Source organism: Embiotoca jacksoni, unplaced genomic scaffold (genome assembly GCF_022577435.1).
Source record: "Embiotoca jacksoni isolate LCO1_2020_lvr unplaced genomic scaffold, fEmbJac1.0.p SCAF_13, whole genome shotgun sequence".
Classification (NCBI taxonomy): Eukaryota; Metazoa; Chordata; class Actinopteri; family Embiotocidae; genus Embiotoca; species Embiotoca jacksoni.
This window is the reverse complement of record NW_027185263.1, coordinates 7,313,830-7,329,445: the sequence shown is the minus strand read 5'-3', so window position 1 is coordinate 7,329,445 and position 15,616 is coordinate 7,313,830. Positions and strand designations below refer to the sequence as shown.

The following is a 15,616-nucleotide window of genomic DNA, read 5'->3' as shown; positions in this document are numbered from 1 at the left end:
AGAAGTTTCTCTTTTGTTGGGAAATTGTTGGTATTGTTGGTTGTCTTTTAGTATGACACACTACAAGGGATAAAATAAGTACAATAATGTTTAATGCTCTTCCCTCTCAAGCCAAATTCTCTGATGAAAAAAAGGGTTGATTAGGAACACACTATTATGATGATGTGTAGTTTGAAACTGACATTACATAGATTTTAGAGTCAGCTGTGAAACAGTAAAATCTTTGTAGAGAAGAAATCAAAGTCACAGTTTTGGTTTGTGTCTGTCAGGTTTGATTTTCTGACAACAAAGGGGATATATATTCAAGGTTCACTTTTTGGTCAATTCATTGTTAATGCTACTTTGAACCCTCTTTTATTTCTCATTAAAGGAAAGAGTATTTTATGTCTTTCTCTACCCGTACCCTAAGCATTCTTATCAAATATAAAGTCTGAAATTCCCCATGGATGAGTTACTTTGACTTTCTGAACTTTTAACAAAACATCCAAACGCAAAGTGAGACAAAGTCAGGAGACTGTGCAAAAAGGAAAACTGTTAAAAAAAAAAAAAAAAAACTTGGAGCAAACCTAAAACAATCAAAACAACAGGGTGATGTACAGGTTGGCGAAGCAGAAGCGCATCTGACTACAACCAGCTTATATAGAGTAGTCAGGCAAGCAGTCCAGGTGAGCTGGATTTACCTGACGACCCAATTGACTCCTGCAGAGAGTGGCTAGAAAATTGTCCAATGAAAACTGTATTGGTGCCTCTCAATGAGCTTGATTGCATTCACATTTTCCTCAGCTGTGTTTTTTCCTCACATCTGTGGCTCATCACATTATATTGTGGTGGTTTGAATGACAGTGATTAAAGCCAAGTACCGACACCTTTTCACAGAGAAGAAAGAACTTTAATTAAATATAGTGAGAGTCAAAAAGTTATTTTACACTTCAAAGTCCAAAATAATAATAATAATAAAAAAAAAAAAAAATCAACATTATCATCTTTACAGTAGTTTCCTCTGTACTTTCCCCTCCACACTGATACAGCTGATAATGTCTGTATTAACGATGCCCACCTCTGTACTGTAAGCCTAAACGCAGACAAGCCATGATAAATGTTATTACTGTTGTTAGACAAGTGCTTTGGATCTTACTTCCTTAAAAAAACAAAAACCTCTATTTACTCCTTCCTGTACAGGTATTTATATATGTACTATTAAAAAAAACTAAAAACACATCCCTCGGCTTTTAAACATCACATTTTTCTTTCAGAGAAGAAATGATGACACACTCACACAGACACTCCCACATGTAGACACAGACAGAAGAGTGGTCTCCAGACCCATGTTTGAGATAAAATAAATAGGTGGCTCATTTTTGTTAAAGTGAAAGTGAAGAAAAGAAAAAAGAGGGCAAACGCACAGAATATTAATAGCACAGAGAGGGAAATGAGCAGAGAGAGGACAGAAAAGGTGACTGACGCAGGAGAAAGGAAAGAAAGGAGAGACTTTTCCTTCATCTCTTTCAGCCTTCATTGAGCAACTTTGTTCCAACCTAAAATCCATCACATGGAAGACAAACACAGATAATCATAAAGGCATTTTTTTTTTTTTTTTTTTTTTTTTTTTTTTTTATCAACGCTACATCTAGATAATGCAACAAAATGACGCTAACTTTAAAAAGAATGATACAGTGTGACAAAATGAAAAAACATCCTCTTGTTTTCGTGAAAAAAAACAAAAAACACCATGGCTTCTTTTAGTCTGATTGAAATTAGCAGTGGACATATGGCTTTTAACAGACAGACACTAAAATACAAAAACAAATAACATTCCAACCCTGACATGAGATCCAGAAAAAAAAAGAGCACGTCTGAGTATCTTCAGCGAGGTCAATTTCTTTTTCAGGATTTTAGTTGTTTTTCCTGAAATCACAACTGATTTAAAAAAAACTTTAAGACATTTTGTTTACATTTTTTAAAATACTTGAAGATGTCCCTTTTTTTCTCGCAGCTTTTGATGCTTAGGGGTCAGCTGCCTAGGCTACTGTCTTCTGGCTGAGGAGGTGGGTTTTACTCATTTGATTTCAGTTTATGTTAAATAATTTCCTCCCTTTTCTTAGCAGTAACACCCAGGCAACTAAGGGTCAAAATTTTCTCAGGCAGCAAATAATTCCTGTTTAGTTCAGGTCTCGGTCCAGTGAAGAATCAAATTCACTTTTAAACAGTTTCTGTTTGTGGCAAATTTCATCGTCAATGATGAGTAAACAATTGAAATGTGTTTGTGAACACCGCCTGCTGCGAGTCTGAAAATGAAGCTTCTATTAAGCACTGACAGATGTAGATCATATGGCATCCTCTCTGTTTCTAACTGTGTGAAAGACATGATGAACAGCATGGAGACTGTGGCATAAAACTGTTTAGACATTGATGTATCAAATAAGGGCTTTGGCAAAATTAACATCATCATTATTTAATTAAGACTATTGCTCAACACACTGCTGGGTTGAGGGAGCAGTGTCCTTTACAACAAACCATCAGTTAGTTCTCACACATAGGGTTTTTAAGACATGTCGCTGGCAAACTTTCTTGCGCTGCAAAAAAAAAAAAAAAAGAGTCTATTTTATGTTTATGTTAATTAGAAACATTTCAAAAGACATGGACAAAATTTACCTTTACTTCACAAACAAGTGCGAAATTTTGCACCCACAAGTCATCCAAATTAAACAACAACATTCGAATAAAGCAGCTTTTTTTCAAATCTGGCATCCCTGTCAACAGGACGATATAAATTGTCTGTGCCTGAGAAGCTATGGTTAAAGTGTGGTGAGGTTTAGTCACAAAAGCAAGTTGTTGGTTGGGAACAAAAACCGAATGGCAGTTCTGTTAACGTTTAATAGTTTTGTTGACCCATCCATCCACCTCAATGCAGACTCTTTTTCTCTCTAAAACATCACATGACTTCTACTATTTCTCATGTCATAATTCCACCCACTATCAAGCCAAAGCGTGTATTACATCTGTCAGTATATTACCACTTCCGAGGATACCGTGTCAGTGTCAAGCTTTGCCTCACCTCGGCGTGAAAAATACACACACGTATGACCAGAGTAGACGAGGGAGGTCATGTTGTGGAGATCATTTAATGAACGTCACAGACTGCCAAGCAAGAGGTTCAAATCCAGGAGGTGAAAATATATTTCTTAAGTTTTTTTGGTTATCAGACCTCAAGCATTTGTTTTTATTTTTCCCTAACCCTAATCATGTGCTTATTTAGTACCACCAGCCATGTGTTTTTGCTAAGTTTCCTTTTCCTGTAAATCAGATTTCATTTTCGTACACTACAGGCAAAAGTGTAACTTTCACACCTAGACAGGCAAAAGCGTGGCTATCTCACGTTTTACTGTAGTGGACCTGTCTGCCAATTTCACGTTTTGCCGTGATACCAGATTGTATAGTGAAAATCTGACTGCCACACAGGCATGCCAATCAAAAAGACATGCCCCCAAAAATGCCCCTTTTTGAGGCCTAAAATCAAATTAATGATGGAAATATTACTTCCGCATCAGCCTGATTTTTCTGACTTTGAAGCTACAATACTTTTAGTAATTGTTTTGTCCCAAAGCCAAACCACGTGTTGTTGTTTTTTTCCTGAAATCTAACCATGTTGTTTTTCACACCATGGGGAGTTAAAACGTGACACGTACACAGTATGCTGTAGTCGACTGATGGGTGCATCACACACTTTGGCATGATACTTGGCTGCATAATTACTGTGATCACTAACCAAATTTTGTTGTTATTTGGAGCACTGGCTGAAATGATTGATGCTGTCATATTTCTTGGAAGTAGTCTCAAATTTTCTCACCTCAGGGGCAAATGTTTTTTTTTTTTTGTCAAAAAGATATATTTTAATACTTTTTGACCTGACGTTTTTTGCAGCGCAGCATGTAAGATCGGTTGGTTTCCCCACTTAATTTGCCAATCAAATCAGAGGACAGGCAACATAAGAAGCACAATCTGATTGGCTCACTTATCACAGTAAAAATATTCACCAACACAGCAAACCACAAAAAACTAAAACAAAAAAGAAAAAAGAAATAAGGAGTTTTCTGTTAAGACATAACTCAAGAAATCAAATCTCACGCAACAAAATCAAAGTTCGAAATGGCAGCAGTCTTTTAAGACATGTTCCCCCTCTTAGAGGTCGCTGTGGCTGTGTCCGAGTTTCAAACCGATGCGGTAACGTGGCTGATGGAGGGACTCAGTGGCAGTTGTTGGGTCAAATCCTCAACAGTGGAGCGGCTGTTGGCATCCAGTAATCACACACTCTCGTATGGGACCATAAATGGCCTTTTTAATTAACTGCTGTCAAATTAGCCTTGACTTAGTGCTGGAGAAAGTCAAGTTTCTCTCTTGAATCATGGTGGAAATGAACTCGTTTGACTTTTTTCTCTCCGCACCTTCTGTTGGCTAAAAGACCGATTTGCACATTCTCGAAAATGTTGCACATGGGAACAGCTGGACAGACGTACATGAAGCAAGCTCAAAGTAAACATTGGGGATTCTTGAATGACTGACACTGCAGCATTAGGTACAGGCGGGAAACATCCGAATCCTTCAGTGAGTGATTAAATGCAGAGGAAGAGCTCTCAGTATGAAAGAGTGATGGTGGTGTGGAGTTGGCAAGAGAAGTGACCGTGTGTGTCTGGTTTGGCTTGTCTATGTTGGCTGGATTTGACCTTGTATGAATCCTTTTGACTTCTTCATCTTCGTTTGGACTCATCATAATCACCGTCATCGTCAGGTATTCTTCACATTATATTCCTTCATCAAAGACAAAACTTCATAAATAGAAAATCCCTCATGTAGATTACAGTTGGAAGATGATTATCACATGATAACTGTAGCACGAAAAGAAAAACAAATCAACAATCACTCAAGGGAGGAAGTGGATTTTCTCCAAAATAAATACACTTCCTGTGTCCGTGGAGAGTTGTAATGTAGGCGTGGCCGTTCTCCTATAAAAGCATCAAGGTGTACAAAGTCTAAACAACTTGTTTTGTTGCAAACAGTTTTTGTTTTTTGTTCTTCTTCTATTTTTCTTGCAGCTGTTTTTGTGTTAGAAAGGGCCTGAGTTGGGTTTGTTCCTTCAGATCGGGACAGCTGCTTCCATCCCCGACCGGAGTCTGACTCGCACCAAATCCTTCGACCAGGATCAGTGAGAGTGTGCTTGGTTCAACTCACACAGTCACACGCAGTCACACACACACACACAATCACACAATCATGCACTCACACCTTTACATCGGTGGGGCGATCATTCCCGGGATTGCTGTGGGTTGGCAAAAGAGAAAAAGAGAGAAAGAAAGGGGAAGAAAAAAAAACAACTTTTAAAACACAGCCAAATATTTCCACCGTCATAAAAAATTCCCTCGTAAATATATCAATATGTTTTCCCATCTGTGCAGCTGTGTGACTGTAGAGACATTTAAAACATCAATAGACAAATAAATCAGTAAAATCGAGCATCTAAGTTGGCGATGCTGCTCACACGCAAATACACACACGCATTTAATTCTGTGCAGCAACAGTTGCCGTATTTTACTGCGTTTGTGTGTGTGTGCCTGACAGATTGCATCATGGCATGTGTTGTCTTTAAACCCAAGGGATGGGTGTCAACATGTGAGCAACAGAACCCAGCCCAAAGTGATACACACAGAGTCGTGTTTCCATCACTTCAGAGGACATTATATTCACTGACATTAACTTCCTGCATGGAGACTTAATCCAACCATAACCATTACTAACCCAACTCTGGCCTTAACCTTCACTTGACACATTATTCTTTGCAGTCCCAATAATGTGACTTTGAAAACAGATATATGTCCCCATAACATGAGTAATACAAGAACACACACACGCACGCGCACACACACACACACACACACACACACACACACACACACACACACACACACACACACACCGTAGGGCAGGTATACTGACAGTATAAACTGTCAGAGTCGAACAGCTGTCATTGTTGATCGCTCCCTAGTAAGCTGCCAGTGTGTGATCACCCAGTATGTGTGACAGAAGAAAGTGTGTGTGTGTGTGTGTGTGTGTGTGTGTGTGTGTGTGTGTGTGTGTGTGTGTGTGTAAGTGGGTTGTGTTTATTTCAGCTGTGCTTTGAGGCTATACTTTAAGTTCCCACACCCCCACACATGCTCACTCTACACACACACACACACACACACACACACACACACACACACACACACACACACACACACACACACACACACACACAGCTAAATGAATTCAGTGATGTTGAGAAATACATTTCTTTGTGCCAAATGTTTTTTTTCCGTCTTCGTAAATATCTAACTTCCTGTTTCTCTTCCCAGCCAATAGGAGGACAGGGAGGAGTTACCAGGCAACCGAATGGCTTGATCTCTACCATGAGATGTAGGTAGATGGAAAACTTAAAGTGGAAGAGGTTGGAGACTAAAAGAAGTTGAGTGTGAAAAAGGAAAGTTTGTGAACGATCAGAAATAAGATAGAAGATGTGAAACATGACAGACAATCATTACTTCATTGAACATAGGGAGTTATTCAAAAGTTGCAAATGCAAATAGGTAACAGAGTTGAAGGAAGACATACTTCAGGTGAAGGCCAGGCCTTGTAGAGAGCTGGCTGTTGAGTACTTGCTAGAGTCCACAAATGTTTGATCTGGTAGAGAAAGACAGAGAAATAGAAACATGACAAGGGCAGGGTCAGAGGAATGAAAGAGGAAAGGTTAGAAGTCAAGAGAAAAGGAAGGAGAGAGAAGGAAAACAAAAACATTAATCCAAACGGTGAAGCAGAACAAAAAAGAGGACTCGGATAATATGATTCTTACCAGAAAAAAAAAGACCATTTAAAAGTTTAAATTTACCCATGTTTACATTTTCCTGACCCACTGCAGTCATGACCTGCCTTTTCTAAAAACAACCATCCAAATGTAAACATCCCATGTTTACATTAAGAAGCAAATGTGGACATTACATGATGCTCTTATGTAATTCTGTGAAAAGTCCTATGAATAAGGGGGTGATTGGCCTTTTATAGCACATGACATTGACACTAAAGACTGTACTGTGTCCTGTCTTGTTCGACAGTTAACATTGATTTTAGTTGTCAAATTCTTAAATTATAACCATCGATTTTTGAAAGGCACATACGTATGTTGTGTTCTTTCTGTATGCGGGCTTATATTTGTCTTAATTTTTCAGAGGCGTCATATCATTCTGCTTTTATTTTAAAGCTTGATTTAGACTGTACAGAATTTAATGACCAGCCATCCCCTGGTTATTGAATTATTTCAGTCTAATCTGGTGGCCTGATCTGAAACCTCAACTCTAAAACACGGAGTGTACCCACTGTCTGACCAGGTACTGTTTTCAGGAGGAGCAGAAACCCTCCTGAAATCCTCTGCTGGGGAAATCTACCCTCTGATAGACCGGCCTGATAAATTACCTTGGAGTCCGTTGCCGTTGGCACTGGTGCAGGAGGGTGGAGGGGAGGATGAGGGCCTGACCACTGGGGCGAAGGCGGACTTCTGCTTAACGGCCGCTGACACCATGTTGGCCGGAGAGAAGGAGAAGACACCAGAGGAGGAGGAGCAGTTGGAGGGAAGAGAGGTGGAGGAGGCCATAGTGGGGCTGGATGGGACAACTAGAGTGTTGGGAGGTATTTTTAAAAAAAATAATTTTAGAAGACAGGAGAAAGAAGGAGAGAGGTGGGGCAGTAAAGGAAAGGAGAGGATGGATGAAGGATGAGAGAGAGATAAGATTACTTCAGTAAAAAATTAAAAGTAATTAAAGATTTCAAGGCAGCAACCTAACTAACGATTTATTATATCTTGAATCAAGTAAGAAAATCTTGCATAATTTCTGATACACAAAGAAGTGATACACAAATATGTGTGAAATACATGAGAGAAGTTAGGTTCCACTATGTTTTAGAGCAGCATGTCAACACCTCTGTTGAAATGATTGAAAATCACATTATAGTGCTGTTTTCGTGTGTCCACACACTTTAGCCCTTGTAATGTATTTCATAAATTTGACTTAAAATGTACCAGAAGATATGACAACAGAATATTCCATTTCAAATCTACTCTTCTCAAATATTCACATCTTTATCTACCTTCATCATCATCATCAGTGAGAAAAACGTCAGCAAACCAAAAAAAAATCTTGCATCTATCTTTTCTCCCCTCGCTCCCTCTCTCCCTCTCTCTCTTCTGTCATTCTGCTAAATGGAAATAGGATACAATTAACCAACAGAGAGAGAAGAGGTGTGGCTGTCAGATAAAAGGCAGAGAGGGAAGGAGGGAGGAGATGGACGGAGGACAAAATGGAGCTATGAGCTGTGAGTTGGTGATTGTTTTTGAAGACACTGCGACAGAGAGCCCCATGGGGGAATCGCCACATAGCAGATCTGAGACTTTCACTTCCTGTCCGCGGACGTTTCGTGTGTCTATGTGGTTCAACATGTGTATGTGTACCGCACTGTTTTCATCTGTGAGTGTAGGTACAGTATACATGTGTGTCGGCAGTGTGGAGCACCTGTAATTACACTGCTAGATATGTCAAAACATTGTGAAAGTGCTTTTTTTACTCAGGTAACATGCAAATCTCCACTCACTAGCATAAGGCGAGTTGGCTGCAGAGCCGTTGAGAAAAGTGGGCGAGCCTCCCAGGTTGGTCATGCCGGTGTTGTTAGTGTAGCCGTTCATGGTGCTGGTGACTGAGGTGTAACTGGTCTGCTGAGGTGTGGAGCTGGGCACGTAACCGTGAGGTGACACACTACTGCTGCTGCGCACAAAACCTGCAGGAAATATAATGAAGAGGAAGAGCAGGACAATTGATCAAAGTGACATAAACATAGATCATTTATGATACAAATCTGGTTAACACTTTTAACCGCACAGATGAAAAAGATAAGCGAGCAGTGGAAGCATACAGGAGACAAATAGAACAATACACTGCCAACAAATCAGAAAATGTTCAAATTTTAATTAATTTGGTGTGATAACATTTGGAAAGTTCAGAAGCGCCGCACGATTGAATTATTTCAACCTCATTGAAGTTAATAATAAACCTGGAGTTGACTGGCTGTGGTGTGAATGCTCTGCCCATAGAGCAGGCCCGGAGTGTATTCACCCGGTCATGAATTAAAGTCTTCAGTTGTGTCATGATTCAGGATTCAGTTTCATCAACAGTCAGGTGATTTTTAATGTCTAAGGATGCTTTTACCACTTTCTACCCCTTCTTTTATTTTGAAAGGATTGCTTTAAAAAAAAAAAAATGTTGACAGAAAAGAGGCTTTTTATCCATGTTAAGCGCTGCTTCAGCCATTTCCGACTTTGTCTCATCATATTTAGTTTTTCAGCTTTCAGCTCCAATGTTTTGATTCTGCATTTTTATTTTTTTTAATTAATTTCATTTTGCATTTTTCAACAACATCCTTCAGCTTTCAGCTTAAAAGTTTGGATTCTCCTTGTCAGTAAGTCTTTTTTAGCCATTTTTCCAAGAATATAGCTCAGATTTCACATATCGGTCTATTTTCTTGTCGGTGGATAACTTTGAAGGTGTTGCTGACAAGTCATTTTTTTCCTCACCTTTTAATGGTCTTTAAATTCAAACTTGAGTGGTTTCAGATCTCAGCTTTAGCAACACAGAGTTGATTGTATCTTGATAATTATATGAGAACTTTCTTGCTTTTTTTTTCTTTTTCAAGAAATTAATCTCAAGAATTACAAAAATATTTTACCCCCAGTACTAGCACTAGTTGTAGCCTATTATTAATGCTGCTGCTGCCAATGGTACGACTGCTGCTGCTCATACATTCTTTCACCAATTTCCTTCAGCTCTCACCTGTTTGAATTCTGCATCTTAGCAGTTTGTTTCAGTTATTTCTTTCAGCTTTTAACTCCAAAGCTTTGATTAGGCATTTCTGTTTTTCAGCTATTTTGTATTGTTTCAACAATATTGTACAGCTATCAGCTTAAAGCTTTTGCATTTCTGAATTTTTTTTTCTGCATCAGCGACACATTTCAGCTTCAGCAGTCACACAGCATTTTTGCCATTAAATGCATTTTCTAGTTTACGCTAAAGTCTTACCCTGATTGCCTTGTGAGGGTTCGGAGACGTTGACAGACAGCTGCCCGGTGAAGGAGTTGACTCCCATCATGCCGGTGTGGGTTGAGCCGGAGAGCTGGGTGTGTCCTCGTGGAACGCTATAGAGAGCTTCTGCAATGTCCGCGGCACGTTTCAGGATGATCTCCTGCAGGAAGGAGGAAGCACTTAGGAACAATTTCCACAAATACAATCGTGACAGTAAAGCACCCCCCCCCCCCCCCCTTTCAAGTGGACAGTTTCAAGTGTGTGTGTACCTGGTTGTTATGAGGCAATCCATAGAGGGCTTCCACCAGGTCAGCTGCTCTCTTTAGAATAACCTCCTGGAATAAAGACAGATTTAAAAAATGAGTTAATATCAGTTAATCATCGAACCTTCTTGTATTGTATCTTCCTACGTCTTCTACAGTGCCTGAAAGTCTGAAAGACATTCAATACAAATTCCCAAGTAAGTTAGATAGAGCTTTAGACACATGAAAGCAAACCCCCATCATACTTAGAATTTTTTTTTCCATACATAAAAGTTATTTAAAAAAAAAAAAAATATGTGTGCTGTCCCTCTTTTCCTTCAACCAACATCCATTTCACCATGTATTCATGATAAACAAATTGCTCTCCTCCTTTTAGAGGCAGATTATCTGCTGTCAAGTCAAGTGCTTTTATACGTCTTAATGACATCTTAAAGTGACAGGTATTTAAAATATACACTAAAGTCAATCTAAAGTGCTCTGTGGACTCTTCCGCTGTGCTGTGCTGTTAAAATCAGACCACCGAGCTGCTCTGTTGGTGTAACAGCTCAAACAATCTTTCACTTTTACAGGGGCAACATGAGCATTTTAGTCTTTTAATCTAAAAGGCAATATTAGCAAATGTGAGCGAATTTCAGAAATCAATAAAAAGGACTGGATTTAGCTCAGAGTTCCCTCATTTTTATTAATCTGGTGATGGAAAGCGTGATGAGTTATTTTTGATTTTGATGTTTAATCTTCCTCCCCCACTTGTTCTTCTCCGTCTCCCTCCCATCCTCGCCTTTTTCTGCTTCCTTGGTCAATTTGCACCTTTTTCTCCACCACTCCCATTCATCACATTTCTCCTCCACATTGGGAATTGTCTTCTCCGCCCACTAAACCCTCAACTATCCTCTTTCTCTCAATGTCTTTATTATTCCTCCTCTCTTCCTCACACACCCACCTTCTTGGTTTCTCCCTCTTTCTCTCGGCACCCACCCAGGGGTCTAAGGTGTCTTGTTTAACAGTTAATGTGTTGTCGTTCCCGCAGTGAGAGGCCGCCCGGCGACAGAGAGAAAATTACTCCATGCCTCACAGTATTAACCTGCACTGTGTGACACGCTCACACACATACTTATAGTTGGCTGCGTGTTTTCTCTCCTGTGAGTTTGTGCCTGCTGGAACATATTGCATCTCCAACAGTGTGTATGTGTGTGTGTGTGTGTGTGTGTGTGTGTGTGTGTGTGTGTGTGTGTGCTTGTGTGTGCGTGTGTGTGACGATATGAGAGGTCACAGAGCCAGTCAGCAGTTTTAGTGTGCCTGTCCATGGTGCTAAATTCAATCTTTTACACATTATTATGGTCGCGCTGGCTCTCTGTTAACCTCTCATTATTAGACTGGTGAGCTGAGCCACTCACACACACACACACTCACATAATCAAACAGAAACCTGATCTGCAATGTTCGAGTGGTTCCAGTAAGGCCAGTAGCTGATAAACGGGAAGGAAAGATGATCCTCTGGTAACATCATCATTATCAGGTCCGCAGGCTTCTGCTGCTACATCACTCAAAGCCTCTGACTGCTGCAATCGATGCACTTTGAATACTTTGTGTTCGTCTTTCATATTTAGACACACAGCTACTCACATCGCCTAATTAATCTCCCGCAGGTTGTCTGTAAATAAGAAGGCATTGTTCGTCAGATTAACTCCCTCTTGATACAGATGAATAACACTTCCAGCTGCATAGTGTTGATATGAATGAGATCCAGAGGGTTGCTGCCAATCTTGCTGGCGTCATTTATGTTTCGAAACTGATTAAAAAGCCTAAAATAATCCAGCTTTGATGTCCTGAGGGTCTCAACATGTGTCAATAGGACAGCCTGCAGCAAACACATCCAGTTCTGGAGGCTAAAGCAAAGTTGGTTTCATGTTTTCTGTGAATTTGGGGACTGCTGGAGATAGCTGCATGATACTGCAAATTTGATGAAATTCATGTCAAAAGATGTTTATGTTTAGGTTAAAAAATAAATTTGGTTGAAAAGTGAATGCGTTGCAACATCTCAGTTACTGTAAGTGTTAATTAAAACACAATGTTTGTTTGCATTGCCCAGTCTTCATAAAGTTTGCTCAGTAAGTAACTTCCAAGTTTTGATTTATTGAGTGAGTGGACTTTGAATTAGGATTGTTTTGTCAAATTTAGATGTCTAATTGTTTTTGACATGCAAATCACCAATTCAGTACTTCCTGGGGTGTGTCGGGATGAGCCCTCCCCTTTATGTTTCTGTCCATCAGCTGCTGTCTAAATTTACTGGCGATAAGGATAAATTATGACAAGAGTGACGGATGGTAACCAACTCTGAAATGTTAGTTTTTTTTTAACCGCAGATACCGCTTTCGTTGTTGACTGTAATTGCTGCAATAAAACCAGATTTTAAAGCTTTAATCTCCGTTTGATTTATGTGATCATCCACCATTTCATCTGCCGTCAAGTATTTATGGAATATATACCTGACATGTACTCGTCTGTCAGTTCATTTCCATGTCTTGTCAGTCTCAACAAAGCTGTCTGATTGAAGAAATGATTAAAATCCTCAACTGAGTTCATATAACTCATCCTCAAGACTTTCTTGACCTCGAGTATAATCTATTCCTGTCCATTTCTGGTAAATATGCAGGCAAACAGGTCGACTGACAGTCAGAGAGGCAGGAAGTGAGCGAAAGAAAAGACAGGTCTGTTGGCAGAGAAAGAATAACAGGAGGTGTCTAGGGTGCTTTTACTGTCTGAGTTATGTGCAGCACTAATGTGATAACCATGCATTATACACACACAAACTAAAGATGGACACACACATGTCGTATACATTTGGACCAGGAAATGCTGAGCTGAGTATCTGTGGGGTCAGATGTGTGTGTAACGTGCGTGTGCCAGGCCAGCAAAGACATGACACACACATGACTTATTCCTCCCTAATGCTGGCACATTAGCCGCTTGATCCGCTTCTAATGTGCCATTAGGGATGCCGTACATGCAGGGTCACACCTTGCACAGAGATGATGTCATACTTTACATGTGGACTCAAAGGAATATCTGGCACAATCACACACACACACACACACACACACACACACGCACGCACGCACGCACACACACACACACACACACACACACACACACACACACACACACACACACACACACACACACACATACACAACTATTGATATGCGTGTACACACATCCTTTGGGGAACATCTTCTCTTACTTGTGAGATAGTGTCAGGACGTATGGTTTCAAATTTCATCTCTTCTCTCTGGTGGAGAAGTGATGTCAATATCGACATGTGAATTTAAGTGTATAATAATGTGTCTCTGACACACATGCACACACACACACACACACACACACACACACACACACACACACACACACACACACACACACACACACACACACACACACACACACACACACACATATACACACACATATACACACTGTGTCATGTACTGTATGTGTGCTAATGCATCACTGGGATTACTCATATTGGTGATGCTGGTGACATGACCTCAGTAATGCATGACATCATCAAAATGAGTTGCATAGCGATGTCAGCTGAGTGAGTCACCAGAGGAAGTCTCCAGTCTTATGAGGGTGACACACACGGGTCAACTTTTTCAACCTGAACGCCCAAAGTCCTGAAACCCCAAATTTTACGAGCAACTGAGACTTGCTCATGTTGAATAATCACCAGAATTGTAAATGATTTGTTTTCAGCACTTCAACATAACAACATAATCGTAATAATCTGTAGTCTGATTCACTGGATAGAGAATGTTGGTATAAGGCTAACACTGACTGAATACTTCAATTAATATTCACCTCCCCTTCCTATATTTATGTGTTACTGTTTTAAAAATCTCTGTCTTTTTCATCTTTTGCGGGGATATAGCCATTTCAATGCCAGGGCTCACTTCCCCACATGCAAACGTTCCACCAAAACAAGTTTCCCCCCCAACAGCATTTTGCCAGAGCAATGCCACTAAATCAGGGGTTTCGTGCTCGCCAGGACAATTATATTTGGGATAAAGAAACACAAACAAGCCAGCGTGTTATTTTTAAGCCCCATAGCAGAATGTGGCAATAGGTCTTGCTATGTAAGACATATCTGTAAAAAATTAATACCCACAGAAATTATTAAAAGAAAATGCTAATTATTGTGCATTTTTTTAAAATATATAATTAAAAGAGTGCATGATTTATTTGGTTTATCTCTTTCCTTTGAATCTTACATTGAACATCTCACATTTCCCCTCTTTGTTTGGATTTTTTGGTATTTCCAATATTTTCTCTTGATGCACAAATTGAAATTGCGGAGGTAAAATCTTTATGCAATCGAGGCAAAGTTATCACCTTTTATTCATTCAGTTTTATGAAATATTCTAAAGCCTCAGATGATGGTCATGGTCTTTTAGCACAGTTTTGACTTCCAACAGTTTTCTGCAGCAGTGTAGAGGGTACTACAGGTCAAAGAGAGGTGATTGATTTCTCTCTCTATCCAAAGAGGCATTTCTGCTTCTCACACTCTTATTTACTGGCCAAATGCCCATACAGATGATTAGCAGTGGTTCAGTGTATAAATTGTTTTATAACAAAATTTGGTTCTTGATTTTTAAGCATTTTCAGTTATTGAATATTTACTCCAAATTCAAGAGTCAAGACTTAATATTCTGAGCATTTAGCCTGTAAAAAAAAAATAAAATAAAATAAAATAAAAAAAAAAATATCTATATTTGATCCAGTGTTCTCATTGCTTTCATCCATGTTTGATAGTTGTCAATAAAATCGTGCCAATAGTAAAAAAGAGAAACACTACAGAGAAACCCCTGACTCTCCACAAGAGAAGTACAGAAGTCACAGACAGTTTCCTCAAAGTATTTTATAATATTTATGGACAACACAGTAAAAATATATAGTATGTGTCTTGAGTCTTCACTGTGCATATGTGTGTCACTGTGTACAGTAACTGTATGTGCACATATGGATGGATGCTGAAGAGATCATCACAGTGGCACAAACTGGCATCCAACTACTGGTGTGTGCGTGTGGGTAACTAGCAAAATCCCCTGAATGTTCACTGAACAATTATAGAGTCGGCTGTCCCCTGGTAATCCTCTCACACACTCCACTGCCCCGTCTGTCTGCCTGTCTGTATGTCTGTCTCCT

The 15,616-nt window shown here is 39.6% G+C and overlaps 1 protein-coding gene across 2 annotated transcripts in view; it reads right to left on the bottom strand.

Moving 5' to 3' along the window:
* Positions 1-873: 873 nt before the first annotated feature.
* LOC138196253 (transcription factor COE1-like) overlaps positions 874-15,616 on the bottom strand; it is an 89,410-nt gene continuing 74,667 nt past the window's right edge. For both annotated transcript variants that reach the window (XM_069146130.1, XM_069146131.1), the window contains exons 12-17: positions 10,421-10,486; positions 10,149-10,311; positions 8,671-8,853; positions 7,498-7,695; positions 6,643-6,711; positions 874-5,314 (exon numbers count right to left, since the gene is read on the bottom strand). In XM_069146130.1, the coding sequence (XP_069002231.1) occupies positions 6,644-6,711; positions 7,498-7,695; positions 8,671-8,853; positions 10,149-10,311; positions 10,421-10,486 (678 nt within the window). In that variant the 3' untranslated portion in view covers positions 874-5,314; position 6,643. The remainder of the gene's footprint in view (positions 5,315-6,642; positions 6,712-7,497; positions 7,696-8,670; positions 8,854-10,148; positions 10,312-10,420; positions 10,487-15,616) is intronic.